At 40.1% G+C, this 15,620-nt stretch overlaps 1 protein-coding gene across 1 annotated transcript in view; it reads right to left on the bottom strand.

Moving 5' to 3' along the window:
• The window catches only part of CSMD1 (CUB and Sushi multiple domains 1), a gene marked incomplete at its 3' end in the record, with an annotated part of 1,748,580 nt that overhangs the window by 108,284 nt on the left and 1,624,676 nt on the right, over positions 1-15,620 (bottom strand). The window contains exons 43-46 of the mRNA XM_082680517.1: positions 9,034-9,211; positions 6,965-7,110; positions 6,099-6,179; positions 4,814-4,927 (exon numbers count right to left, since the gene is read on the bottom strand). Of these exons, the coding sequence (XP_082536643.1) occupies positions 4,814-4,927; positions 6,099-6,179; positions 6,965-7,110; positions 9,034-9,211 (519 nt within the window). The remainder of the gene's footprint in view (positions 1-4,813; positions 4,928-6,098; positions 6,180-6,964; positions 7,111-9,033; positions 9,212-15,620) is intronic.

Below are 15,620 nucleotides of genomic sequence, written 5' to 3'. Positions count from 1 at the left end.
TCCCTCTCACTTTTTTTCATTATTCAACTACTCCAAGTTAATCACAATAAAACTAATCTGTGTAGGTATGAGTGCAAAAGAAAATCACCAAAGTCTCTTAATCAGTCACTTCTCTCACTGGTAATTTAAGTATCCTACAGAAACAGTTTTTGAATAGATTAAGAGAAAATTATTTCTGTTATTGGTGATGGTTCAACAATAAACAAAGATGTACCAAAACTATTTACAAAATGTTTAAAAAGTTAAATGATCTGCTTTTCCTCAATCGAAAAGAACTTCTATCAATGGAAGTGTGTCTTATTTGTTGAGTTATCTCCTTTTAATTAATGAAATGTGTATTGTTTATGAATACATTTCAAAACCCAAACAGATGAGAAAGTTTATATGTTTTGATTCAAGTAATGGTTAAAAAGAGTATTTTCCCCCCTTTTTTTCATTTAACTTAGTATTCCAATTGAGACGTATCTTAAAATTTAGAAAATGTTTAGGGATAAAATCACCGAAGATGAAACCTTTCATAGAACCCTTTTAATAAATGTGTACTTTAGGTAGATTTTAAAGTATACTTACAGTGTTAATTAATAAAAAATAATTTAAACCAAAACACATAGACCAAACAACTTAGTTTAAAAAGTATCTTCTGTGTTGATGGTAAGATCACTCTGTAAAATATATTACGGCCTTTCAGAAATGAACGTGTTGATGTTAATAAAATAAAATAAGTTAGAGTTTTTTCTGTCTGCATGTGTGCAGGGCCTGGGGTTTTAGGATCTCCTGGGACTTGTTTTGAATTTACAATAAGAGCCAGAGGTTGGCTGTAACTAGACAGCAATAAAGCTCCTCCTCAGGGTTATAATCAGATCAAAAACATGCAAATGTTTTTCTTAAATCTAAAGCGCTATGTGCGCAGACAGTGTTACAACATCTGACCACATGCCTGCCTGTTCCTGACGTGAAGATGCTACAGGGCACATGTCATTGTGTGTTAATACATGGGAGAAGTAGTTAACCTGCATCTCTGTCCTGCGATTTCATCACCACAACCATAGCTATTAGACAACACTGGGACAGCAGACCACCTGGAAACAAGAAACCATCCACCTGCTGAAATGCACCTGGAGAGCTGAGAGCACAACCCAGGGTGTGATTAGAGCTCAGACGCAGATTCTTAAACACAGCTATTCTGATTCCCTGTTTCTGTTTTTTAGAGAAGATAAAATGAAAACATCAGTGAGATTATTTGCTTCATTTCTTTTTACGACCCTTCACAGTATTTCTTTCAGACATACATACTGTTTTGAAGAGGCACTGAGTCTGTCTCCAGGTGAGCGGAAGTGCCTCCACTCCTGTGTTTCTCACGCCCCCTCCCACGTGCCCATCCCCTTCCCTTCCTCTGGAAACTGTTGCTAGGAGCAACCCCCATTGACAGCGAGAAGGTTTCAGAGACCGCAGGCTCCCGTAAGCTGAGCCCTCTGTGCTAAAAACACCCTGTTTCCCACGGGGGCTATCGGAGACTTCCCACCCCCGGGAAGCATCTGCGTCAGGGTCCTGGCAAAGACACCTCTGAAGGAACGTGCTGCTGAGACAGCGGCTTGAGCTTTGCATCCCCTCCCTCTGCGCAGTTACTCCTTTAGCTTACTTTTGGAGAAAAATGCAGTGTGAGCCTTAAAACCCAAAGCACCTTGCGGAGCTTCAGCAAAAGTAATGGACTCAAACATTAGGATTTGTAAATAAGATTAACTCTTAAGAGCACGTCTACGTATGAAAGAATTGTGATACGGAGAACTCTGTCACCTGGAGATGTGTTACTGTCACACTTGTGCTTCCCGAGGAATGGCCACTCTTTGAAGGTCACTGATGGTCTTTAGTGTTCGTTGATAATGCATGTTTCCCATTTTTAAAACTAATAACCATTGATGGATTTCCATGGTTTATGGGATGAAGCCACCTGACACTGAAGACCTTTTACAATCTGGCGTCCTTTAGGTTTCCAGCCCACATAATGCCATTCCCTCAAACACACCCTAACAGCAAGCTGCTGGGGGCCACCCCCTCTTTCCTGGATGCCCTATGTCCTTTTACACTTCCAAACCTTTCTTACTGCTTCTCTTCACTTTTTGAAATGCTTCTCTCTTCTTTTTAACTTGAGAAGAGTCACTTTCGTGATAGCCTTCTATGCTAAAATATACTTGGCCTCTGTCCCAGGTTCTGGCACAGAGCTCCCCAAACCCTTGGAATTTCCTGAGGGTTGGGAGTGTCTTTGAATTGAGTTAAACTGTGGGGCACTCAGCTGGTGTCTAAAGAAAATGAGAGAATTGCTTGGTGGTGTTGAAAAACATTCCAGAGCCTCATTCATTTTTTTTTCTAAATGAAGGTAAGTATCCACAAGGTAATATTTATCTGTAAAAAGTGTGAACTTTCAGAACAATTTATTCCCATTGTTCCCAAGGAACAATCAACCACCCTAAAGTGGTGATAATTTTCAAAGCAGAACTTCTAAAAGTGTGGTTATGACATTTGAAGAAGTAGGACTCATAACTAGCACAATTTTTCATCAAGAATTTATTGGGGAATTGGCCCCCACTTGAGCCCAATCAAATAATAGAAAAGTACTGGAAGAAAAATGACAATTAAGTGCTTAAGTGTTTAAGTGTTTGATAGACGACATCCGAGTCCCTATTTCCTTTCTTAAATAATGAGGTGTTTAGGGAATGACAGCTAAGATAACTCAGTTCATTCTAAACAAATTTACTCCTGAACTGAAACAGAAGAGAACTAGGTCATCCTACGTAGTAATTCCTGTAAGTTCAGTAGGGCCTGGGGACCTCCGGGTTGAGTACAGGGAGCCTATCTTGTTAGCTGGACACTCTCTGCAAACGTGTGAGCGCGGAAGTAATTTAGAGAATGATGCCCCTGTTGTGTTGATCTACTCTGTTCCTGGATTGTCATGAATCAATTTCATTTAAGTGAAAACCAGGCTAATCTTGGGGAGAGACAAGAGAACGGAGGCATGTTCCCTATTTTTAAAGTAGCATATGTTAAATAAACATTTATACCTTTCTTCATTAATCAGCTAAGACCACCCTTGCTGAAAGTCACCTATTCTGAGAAATTTAAGGCTGTGTTTGGTGGAATTAAAATCTGCCTTCAACATGTGAAGATTTACCTCAGTTAATTTTTATATAAAATGGCAAAAGATGAAACTTTCATACCCACCCCCTCCACCACCTTGAGAAAAGAATCCTCTGGAGATCACCATCGCTGAGGTAACGTGGTCCTGACACACTGGTTTTCCCGGGAAAAAAATGACATCAGTGTCCTGACTTAGCGCCCCATGCGACCCCCTGCTTCTAACAGAGGCAGCTAGAGGCAGGGTTTCAGCGGCACCGCAACCACAAGGGTCCCGCAAGTGTTTAAAGCAAGAGGCAAAGGGTGGGGTGCCCCCTCCTGTGGAGTTTCCCACACCCACTGGCTCGCATGTGGGTGCAATTCCAAAGTACATTTTTCTCAGAAACAACCTAAGTCACTTTGGTTAATTAATAATAATTCATTCCAGATTCTCTTCAGGTGTTGAAAATCGTTTCCCTCTATAAGAGTGACTGAAATTCTGCCTCATTAGTAATGAAAATGCACAGTTACCAGATATTCTGGAAGAATCAATTCATGGGCCTGAGCATTTGCAAAATCAATACTATTGCAATGCAAAGAAAATTGCCTTTCATAGGGTGGATAATTAACATTATAAATCGCTTAGAATTAATTTAATATTCACTTCATCTTTACACCAATCCCATAAATGATGCAGATAAATGATCCTCATTACACATGATGCTCAGAAGATTAGTAACCAAGGTCACTTGATAATCAAATCTAGACTCTGGGTCTTCTCTTCCTAAGTGTTGGCCCTTTTAAATGTTTCACTATCCCTAATGAATGATAATATTCAAATTCCCTGAAAGGGGAGAGTTCCATTCTTTAAAGGAAATAAACGTGACTGTGATTTTGAAGTTACAAAATAAAACCTATCTTGGAAAGCTCTTTGACAGGCAACCAGTCATACTTCTGACTTATATTGAGACATTTTGGCTTGTTTACGTCTCTTCCAAATCTTTTTTTCTTCCAATAGTGCTTAAAAGTGGTGCCTTTAAGTAATGTATTTTAAATGATCTAATGATATTCAAATCAATTGAATCAATAGATTCAACCTCGTATTTTGTTCTGCTATTGTATATTATCTGTTATTGCATATGGTCTATACAATTTAAAGCTGTAAAAATATGAAATGTGTGCATTTATTGTATGCAACATATGTGCATTTCAATGTCTATACATTCTACAGAAAAAAAATAGTAAACACTAATTTTATGCATGCTAAAGAATTCAGAGGTAAGTGTAGTGATGCCTGCAATTTGCCTTGAATGTATCAAAAATATAGATAGATTAATGGATGGATAGACAGATAAGAGAAACGTGACAAAGGATATGTAGTAAACATTAATGGTGGAACATAGGCAATGGGTATTATTTTTAAATTATTTCAACTTTGCCATATGTATGAAAATTTTCCTGACAAACTGCTGGGAAACAGCAAGACTTCTTATTTGATGTAGGTTTGATTTATTTTGTGGAGCTACCTAAAAGCAAGGGTAAGATATTTCTGTTAGCCGGTGATTTTAATTGCAACGGAATCATAACACAGAGACAAAATCAGATGCATACAAAGAAATTCAGACACATGCAAGGAAGTCCAGACCAATACAAGTTACACCATGTTCCGTGTTGAACAAGCGTATTTGTAGTATAAACTTCATACCTTCACACGTCGGGAGAGAGCCTTCAAACTGCAGTTGCGAGCCGAGCATACAGGTCAGCGTGTCCGTCCCGGACAGCGTGTACCCAGGGTGGCACTGGTACTTCACGGAGTCTCCTGAAGGAGCCAGCACAGCATATACTTGAAGATTCTGTCTCCAGGACACACGGCGTGGGAATGTATTAAACACGCATGCGGCTTAAGTGAGTGCGCAAACTGTTTCTGAATCAAGATCGGTATTCATGTGTCGTCTGTTTAATGAAATGGTGCCATTTTCAGTTCTTAATTTATAAAAATGCCACCTTAAATGTAACCAGTATTTCTACAGAAATTATGTAGCAGATTTTCCTTCTTTGACTGATGTGTCTACGTTCATTTCCCTTTGCCCATGACTACTAAAAAAAGAAAAGGAAAGAAGGAAGGAAGGAAGGAAAGGAAGAAAGAAAGAAAGAGAGAGAGAGAGAGGGAGGGAGGGAGGGAGAGAGGGAGGGAGGGAGGAAGGAGGGAAGAAAGAGAGAAAGAAAAGAGAAATAGATGCTTGGGATTTAAGGTTGTACAACAGAATGGCTTTAATGCATCCAGAGAGGGCTATACAATGAACTTGGCCTAATTAGCACAATGTTCTCATTAACTAAGCCCTTAGGAGTAGAGCAGAAATTAGGTCACATGGTTTGACCACTGGTCTGAAACAGGGTGTGACAACAGGACAGAGTATTTGTAACTGAGACAGAGAAATCCTGCATCACAATAACTATACGGCAAACATACACCACGGCTGGTTTCCTAATGTGACCTGATGATTATTTAATGAAACAGATCATTAATATAAAATGAAAAAACAGAATCTCTAAATATTATCATTAAATGTATTCACCAATTGTATTCCAGTTTCAATGAAAGGTCAATGTTAGACTAATCATTATTTTAGCTACAAATGATTTTCTTCTTCTAGTTCATGAACATGGTTCCCTAACTAAACACCAACATCTGTTTAAGTCTGTCTCTGAAAACTGCTTTTCAGGAGAAAAATGCAAACTACTGAGTGAGGTAGGGGGAAAATGTGCTCAAAATGACAAAAGCAAAATTCAAACGGAAAAAAAACACTGAAAATCATGGAGATGAAGAAAGAAAAAGATATTTACTCAGTGCATGACCTCTGTGTATATCTCTCTAGCAAAGCTTGAGGAATATTTCTGACAAATACTCATTTACTTGACTGACTACTGCAGTTGGGTGGGTGTAAAAAAGGTGGGTTGAGCTAATGATGTTGTAATGAAGAAAACATTACCTATTTCAAAATCCTCATCCTCAGTAAGCATTTCTGCCTGTGGAACTGCTGGGGGAGGCTGACATTTCTTGAGCTGGAATGCTACATGGTTCATAAAAAACAATAAGAGCAATTACATTTGCTGAATAAACAGAAATCTTACAAAAAGCATTCCTCTTATGTTGTGTTGTTGTAATGCTTAGGTACAGGAACATGTCTGTATTTGTAAATCATAGTTTTACGAAAGTCTTGAGCTTCAAATGCTTACAGAATTACTTAATATCAAGGAATATCTAAAATTGAAAGGAAAAAGTATAAAATTTAAAATATTATAATGTTTAAAGAAAAACACTTTACATATATTTGGAATTCTGCAAGAGAAATGGTTCCACATCCATGTCTGGCTCTGACATGGTCCTCCTCTGTCTCTTGTCCTGAGGAAGTCCATGTGGCAGGCCTCATGAGAGATGAGGGACTGGTATCTTTTTCCCTAAATTATTTAGCATTCATTCTCAAAATCAGTAAAGACTGGCTTTGTTCCCTCTGCAATCACATGACATTTGCTCTCGAGGTTCATCTGAAGACAGAGATGAGGAAATCTATGAAAGTCGCTGAATGTATTTCAGTGGTCTCCATATCAGAGTTTCACATACAATACACTTATCTTGGAGTAAATCCAAGCTTACTACAAAAGAGATGGGAAATAATAAATACATCAGGAAGAAAAAAGGGTCATGGGAACCTCTGGCATGAAATGCGAGAAAATCCTATTGGTTCTCGGTTGGCAGAATCAAGGAACCTTAGATGGAAACAAGGTTTATGTCGACGCTATGAGAAAAATCAACTGGAATTCTTTGCCTTCATCAACAGAGCGAAAGTACACTGACCATGAAAATTGAGGACAAAGAAACCTCCATTTGAAAAGTCGCTGTGAAACTTCAGCAGGACTTGATTGGTGGAACTGTACGCTGTTTCCAGGGCTGTGTTTCCACTGAAAACTCCCAGCTGAGGCGAATTCTGATCGGGACCATCCCTAGGAAAGAGAAGGGGAGTCATCTGAGGAGAAAGTTCCTAGTTACAGCTTAGATTAACAACCAGTCGGGCTCCATCTCGGTGAAAGACGATGGTCTGACCCCAGGATCCATCTGAAAAGTCTGGTCTTCAAACCAGAAGCTCGGGCTCACTTGTTCCTTCCACAGCTGACCTTTTCTGAGGCATTTCTGAGACCAGGTCACGTTTATTCTAGTGACGGCAATGCCATTTATCAGCTTCTTCTCAAATGCTCACATTTTAAAGTCTAAATTCAGAGTGTCTCTTTAATCACAGGTGAGATTTATGGAGCTCTTGCTACTGAATTGAAATATTTTAAAAAACTGAATAAAATATTGCTGTCTTCTAGATACCGTGTTTAGAAATATCAAGATACTTAACATTCACAGTTGATGGGACTCCAGTCTCTCTGTCTCACGCACATTCGGACAACAGGGGCTCATTCCGCTGTTGTTCCCTGATGAAGATTTTCCAGCTACCTCCTAAATCTACCAGTTAATCCGAGCAGACCTGCTGATATTATTGTGTGGATCTTCATTTGGTGTTGTCTGTTTTGCTTTGCTTCTGAAATGGCAGCTTCATGTGGTCAGTTTAACCTTTCAAGTTGTCCATTCCCCCTCATTCCCATGACCGGGATGCCCCTCCCTGTTAGGCTTATTTCTACAGCCTCAAAGGCTTCTTGGACTCTTCTCCCTTCTCGGCCAGCTGACATGCTTCCCACACAATGAGACTGCGTACTCTGAAACCAGGATCTGGTCTTGTAATTCTCCTTCTTATAACCCTAAGGTGAATCCTTGTTGCTCTAGGATGAAGCCTGAAACCCTTAACATGATTTATGAGGTTCTGTATGGTCCACCCTGCTTACCTGGCCAGGTCACCTCTTCTCTCTGGGCTCTCAGGAGACTTCAGCCACTACATACCTGGTGTCTCCCAACGCCTGCAACTCTCCCTGTTCTCTTGCCTTACAGATTTTCCAATAAATTGAACAACCACTACATTTACAACAACTTTGCCAACATACACACACACACACCACACACACAACCTTGTTAAGTGTGATTACTCCTTGAGTTTTCAGGGCAGTTTCTTCCAAAAGCACATCCTGGCTCTTCAACTCTGGGTCATGCCCCGACAGTACGCTCTACTTTTTCTACCATGGTTTGACAGAGAAATTGTCATTCCCATTTCCTACATAAACTCTAACCTCCAAATGCAAAGGTAGGAATAGTCATTCCCATAGATAGGAACATTTAGTCAAGGAGAGTTTAAGTCACTTATCCAGACCACGTGGCTCATTCGACAGGGAGCCAGGGCTACATCCCCATTTAGTATCCCCTACACAGCACATGGGAGGGCGGTTCTGCAAGGTTTATAAAGCACGGAGAGAAAGCTGTGTGTAATCATTTCTGCAATCATTTCTAGAAGCATCAAATTCTTATAATGGCAAAGGATCCTATCAGCTTTTCTTTCAGGAAAAACAGCCATCACACTTAAAAATGAAAAATAAAACAGGGAATTCCCTGGTGGTTCAGTGGTTAGGACTCCGTGCTTTCACTGCTGAGGGTCCCGGGCTCAACCCCTGGTTGGGGAACTCAGATCCCACAAGCTGCGTGATGCAGTCAAAAAAATAAATAAATAAAAATTGAAACAGAAAACAAAAATGCAAAATAAAATAATCATGGGATAGTCTCCTATATCGAGAGTAATCCTGAATACATCTACCATGTAGTAAAACTCAAACACAGTACCTAAGGTTTCTTCTCTGTAACTCTAGATTTACTTGGTAACTTTCCTTTTTGATATTTACCTAACTACTCCATTTCTAAATAGATTTAAGTGACCCGTCAGTGGTTACAAGAATGGTTTATCACAACGACAGATGGTGTTTCAGGGAAGGTTCTCATACCAAACAGCGATGTAGTCGTTGACAGCTTCAGTCTGCAGCAAGGTGAAGTTGATGTAGACGCCATGACCGGGCGGCACCATGATGAGCCAGACACAGTCCTTCAGAATGGGGTACTCGTCCGGAAACCCAGGGGAATAGATGGTCCCGTTCTGAGATGTCACGTTATACCCGCAAGGAGCTGAGAAGGAAGTAAGAAAAATCAAGCCCACACAGTCCACTTACAAAGGATACAGTGCAATGTTTCTCAGTCTCTAAGGTCCCTCAGGCAAAATTTGCCTTCTAAGAAATAATTGTGAAATATCTCTCAGGAACTACTTTGTCAAAATAATCCCCCTAAAGTCTTAAAACCTTGGAAGAATTATACTTCTTAGCTACGTTATCTAGGTTTCATTTAATATATTCTCCAAACATTCAAAATACCCTTAGGATAAAGTCATTTCCACATAATTAAAAAGAAAGAAAAAACCCTTAGTCAGTTGTCTCCTGTGACTGAGATGATAATCCGTTGGACCATCTGATGCAAAACGGATGTTGAAATTATGCATAAATAATTAACTGAAAGACAATTTTTTTTTTTGTTTCAAGTGAGATTTCTAAAGCCTATTTAAACTGTCTAAAAGAGAAGCATCTAAGTCTATTTGCCTTGAAACAAAGACATAATCAATTCTCCTCAGATCTACACCTGGAGAAATGAGATAAAATTACGTAAGTGGTATTTTATAGAAGCACTCCCATATCTCACCAGCTATCAATGATGTGAAGAATCCCAATACTCAAAGAGTCCATTTTTATTTTACTTAATAAAGGGATCATCACTGTTGCCATGGAAATTATTTTATTTTATGGAAAAATGAAATGACCATACATGAGCAGAAAATCTGAGACGTATTCTTTAATTTAGATTGTAGAATAATACATCAAAGTCATAGACAAGTAAAACTAAAAGCCAATAGATGCTATAAGAGTGTCTGTTACTAACAGGAATCTTGTGAGGCTTTCAAATATTTGCCACAAAAGTCATAAAATTTAGGTGGAGTGAATAAGCTGAAATACATTTTTATTAAAAGTTCAAAAACAATTCAAAATGATGACTGATGAAATAACATGAAGCACTACATGACACATCAACTATACAGATGCACCCTGATTTCAAAGGGGTTAGAAAATGTACCAGTGTCAAGTAGATTGAATCAGCCCGAGTTTGGGGTAAATTCATTAGAAGGGGCTGTGGAGAACATTTTACAAGTTTTATAGCATAATTATAAGTGGGGTTTGGAGTCAGACAGACCTTGACGTGTAACCTAGCAAAACAAAGTATACAGATACTTATAATCTTTAAAATAGGGCCAGAAACCACGTTGCAGTCACAACAAGCTACGGTGTACCCTGAAGATGCCATACTTTTTCTCAGCTGCAAACGTCAGGCCCTTGTCCACCTGCACGAAAAGCCCACATGCTTTTCTCCTACTTTGCTGCCCAGTGAACTGGTATCTTCCTTCAAAACTCAAATGTCACCACCCCCTGAAAGTCTCTCCTGGTGGCTTGGGCTCCAAGTGGCCATGGTCTACAGTTCACGGCCAGCTGTTCTTCACCATTAGACTAATGTCAGCAGGTGGGAATCAGGGACTATGTCCCCACCCCCACCCAACCTCCTTGCATTAATCCTATTGCTGGGCTCGGATCTCAATAAACATGGACAACAAATAACTGAGAGACTGAAAATGAGTGAGACAATGAATAGAAAACACTTTAAAAATAAGTGTGTTGACAGCAACATCCTTTTTGACTCACCTCCTAGAGAAATGAAAATAAAAGCAAAAATAAACAAATGGGACCTAATGAAACTTAAAAGCTTTTGCACAGCAAAGGAAACCATAAACAAGACAAAAAGACAACCCTCAGAATGGGAGAAAATATTTGCAAACGAAGCAACTGACAAAGGATTAATCTCCAAAACGTACAAGCAGCTCATGCAGCTCAATATCAAAAAAACAAACAACCCAATCCAAAAATGGGCAGAAGACCTAGATAGACATTTCTCCAAAGAAGACATACAGATGGCCAACAAACACATGAAAGGATGCTCAATGTCACTAATCATTAGAGAAATGCAAATCAAAACTACAATGAGGTATCACCTCACACCAGTCAGAATGGCCATCATTTAAAAATCTACAAACAACAAATGCTGGAGAGGGTGTGAAGAAAAGGGAACCCTTTTGCACTGTTGGTGGGAATGTAAATTGATACAGCCACTGTGGAGAACAGTATGGGCGTTCCTCAAAAAACTAAAAATAGAACTACCATACGACCCAGCAATCTCACTACTGGGCATATACCCTGAGAAAATCATAATTCAAAAAGAGTCATATACCACAATGTTCATTGCAGCTCTATTTACAATAGGCAGTCATGGAAGCAACCTAAGTGTCCACCGACAGATGAATGGATAAAGGAGATGTGGCACATACATACAATGGAATATTACTCAGCCATAAAAAGAAATGAAATTGAGTTATTTGTAGTGAGGTGGATGGACCTAGAGTCTGTCATACAGAATGAAGTAAGTCAAAAAGAAAAAAACAAATACCATATGCTAACACGTATATATGGAATCTAAAAAAATAATGGCTCTGAAGAACCTAGGGGCAGGACAGGAATAAAGATGCAGACGTAGAGAATGGACTTGAGGACACAGGGAGGGGGAAGGTTAAGCTGGGACAAGTGAGAGAGTGGCATGGATATATATACACTACCAAATGTAAATTAGATAGCTAGTGGGAAGCAGCCACATAGCACGGGGAGATCAGCTCGGGTGCTTTGTGTCCACCTAAAGGGGTGGGATAGGAAGGGTGGGAGGGAGATGCATGAGGGTGGAGATATGGGGATATATGCACACGTATAGCTGATTCACTTTGTTATACAGCAGAAACTAACACACCATTGTAAAGCAATTATACTCCAATAAAGATGTTAAAAAAAAAATGTGTGTTGAAGCCATTGGGCTGACCTACCTGATGTGTGACTTGAGGTTAATCATTTGGTATTGATTTATAGCTCTAAGGTTTCCCTTTAGCATTCTGACTCTTTAATTTGCATCTAAAACCACATTATTTGGAGTAGTACTCTTCCCATTGGGGGGAAGAAAACAAAACAACAAACAAACAAAAAGCACGGTGCCCACCTCTTAAAGGTCAAAATAAATGATATGGTTATTTTCTTGGTAAAACACATTCTGACATTATGTCACTTAATATATTTGCCATGATTTACCTATGATATTCAAATAACAAATCCTTTCACTCATGTGTTCAATGAGTGTTTATTGAGAGTCTATTAGGTACCGGACAGTGGGGCTGGAGCTGGGGATACAGCAAAGACCCACAGACACCCCACCCCTGCCCTTGCAGACCTCACTGCACACTATGTAGTGATGAGGAAAGATGTTAAAAGCTAAAGAAGTGTAACATTCAACTTGGGTAATAATACTGTCAATGCACACATAACGTTTTCTCAAGGCAAAATCCTGCTGTGTGGCCTGTAGTGAGAAAACGTACGGCCCTACAACAGTGAGTCAAAGCTGCATCTCCATTTTCTCTGGCCTGTCCAGGATCTCTTCCCAGAGGCTTTCCCCTCACCTTAGTGGCACCAAAGGTGTATTTTGAGTTCCATGTGTGAGCAGCATCTCAGGTGAACTCTGAAGCAACAGTGAACCTGTGATCTAGCCCACATGAAATGCATCCACCCCCATGCTCTCCCTGACGGTGAGATTCAAAGAAGACCCTCCAGTGGAGATGAATCACAACCCCGGGGTAGAGCATCCAGTCACTGGAGGGGTCCCTGTACCACAGCCAACCACCTATCTGCCAAGCAGCCTGGTCCCAGCGGGAGGGGCAGGCAACCCACCAGCCAGGAGAGAGACCATCGGGGTATCGTGCACTGCACTTCGCAACTGGGAGTGATACAGATGCCGCACTCCCCTCCACCCCAGGGGCCAGAGTCAACACACACGTATCCGTCTATGTATCCATGAGCATACACTGAGGCAGCACAACTTATAAGAAGAAATACATGCAGTTCTGGCCTTCTTCCCTGTTCTTGGCACAGAACTCCTAAAACCCTCAGAATTTCCAAAGTGATGAAGATCAAACTGTATTTTATTATTCATAACAGGCCCCTTCCAGCCACACCTGAGTTTATGTTAATGCGGTGATTTGGAAAGCTCTGAAGCCTGGGGGCTGGTTGCCCGGGGAACCAACCTATGACTGGAGGTTCAGCCCCACCTCCACCTCTGGGAAGGAAAGAGGAAGGGTGGTCGACTTAATCTCCAACCTAAGGGCCCAGGATTTAATCAATCGTGCCTATGTGATGAATCCTCCTTTAGAGAAAAGAAAGGAGGGGTGGTCCAGAGAGGTTCCGGTTGGTGGAGGGTGGAGCTGTGGGAGGTGGGACGGAGCACCTGGACAGGGCTGCAGGCCCCTCATCTCTTCCACCTGGCTGTTCCCGGGCTATATCCTTGGTATTGATAATTAGTTACCTAGTAAGTAAAATGTTCAGTGGCTCCAGCCAATTAATCCAACAGGAGGAGGGAACTATGGGAATCTGCAGTCTATCAGAAGTACAGGTGACAACCTGGATTTGCATCTGAAGTTGGGGCAGGGAGGGGGGGCAGTCTTGTGGGACTGAGTCTGTAACCTGGGGATCTGAAGCCGTCACCAGGGAGACAGCATCAGAACTGAGTTCCCGTGTAGGACATCCATCTGGTGTCACAGAATTGCTTGCTTAGGAAGAGCTCACACACTGGTGGCCAGAAGTGTCAGAAGTGGGAGTACTGCATGTAACTCTTTACACATACATCTATGTTAAGAATAAAAAGCTTAGTTTGGGAGGAAGGATTGCTGTGAGAAGCATAGCCAATCAAAGTCCTCAAGTTATTTCTGTATGTATTTCTCCAGAGGAAAATAAGTACATACAAATGATTAAGCTGTCTATTTCCATCAAGTTCTAGAGACAGCTTAGATATACTGAATATGATGGAGGTGAGGCATCACCTGAATGTCTCAGCAGATGTGGATTATTACCACGATGTTAAAACTTTTTAAAAAGACCTTAGAAATATATCTACATAAATATTTCAGTGTTAAAGAATTAATTAGGTCAACAAAATACTTTAAATTTTGCACTATGTGTCTAAGTGTAGATGCATATTTAATTATGAAATTACATTTAGTAAATTAATAAGCCACAGCCTTCTTAACCATATTTTAACAAGTATAACCCATTTTTAAAAATTGAGACTTCTTAAGTTACGGTAAAAATAATGGCTTAAATTTCTCAGGTCACTTTCAGAGATATACTTTCATTTATTTATTATAATAAGATCACACTTGTAGTCCAGATTTTTTTCAGATAAATTCAGAATATACTAATTTTACATAACAGATTCTTATGCAAATTAGCAGCATATTCATACAAACCAATTTAATATACACTTGTGAAGCTTGATGGCTTAAGATTTAAAATTCTTGGATCTTAATTGTCTGAATTGCTCAGTTTTTAATAAAGATGCCCAGAACTTGTTCAAAGTATCTTTTTTTTTTTTTTTTCCTAAGATTCTTCTGAAGTGTACAGGGCTGGACCTTTGAAGAGTGTTTTTCAGTACACTTGCCCTGTATACCAAGCATAAATCTGAAATGATAAACCACTCTGTGTTAATAGGATACATTTTAGGTGAGGATATTGGATAATCAGAGCGTCTGCTGGTGTCCCGTGAGGGGCCTAACTGTAGTTTACTTGAATCCTGATAGGCATCTGAACAGCCCACCATTCTCAGGAAATAGGATACTTTTTTATTTAACTTTTTGGAAATGCAACCTTTTCTAGATAAAATAACTTTTGTTTTAAAATAACACCCCCCAGTTATTTTTTTAGAATTTAATCTAATATGGAAGACATTAAAAACATCTTGGAACACTTGCTTTACAATATAAGAATTTTACATGGATCTTATGTTTTGATTTTTTATTCTGTCTATGGCATTATAGGTATGAAGGGAGACATAATGGCAAAAGTATCTAGTAGTAAAGAATCTGACCTTACCTAAAGAAAGGTCTGGCATTTGCCCTGGATTCTGGGAGTTAATTTTTTGCCATACCTGATAGGAGTGTCTTTGTTTCTCCTGGGGGCCTGGCCACATCCCTTAGTCTTAGGATGGGGCTGGCCTGCCAGAAAGTCCAGCCCTGCGATTTAGGGCGGGGCCTTTGGGTCACAGGATATCAGCTGGTCTGGAAACTGATTATCAACCACTAGATAAGCAATCATCAGTGATGCCTACATGAAGGAGACCCAATAAAAACTCTGGGCACTAAGGTTCAGCTGAGCTGCCCAGGGCAGACGTTCTCCATGCATATTGTCACAAGTCATTTCTGAGGGTGAGGCACCCCCTACATTCCACCCTGTGCATCACTCTCTTGGATGATTTTAATGTCTTTTTCCTGTTATAAACGACAGTCTTGAGTATAATAGCTTATTGAGTTCTGTGAGTCCTACTAGTAAATTAGCCACGCTTCAGGGTGGCTTGGGGGCAG

Source organism: Grampus griseus (genome assembly GCF_964374135.1).
Source record: "Grampus griseus genome assembly, chromosome: 21".
Lineage (NCBI taxonomy): Eukaryota > Metazoa > Chordata > Mammalia > Artiodactyla > Delphinidae > Grampus > Grampus griseus.
The sequence above is the reverse complement of the archived record's forward strand: the minus strand, read 5'-3'. Positions and strand labels throughout refer to the sequence as shown.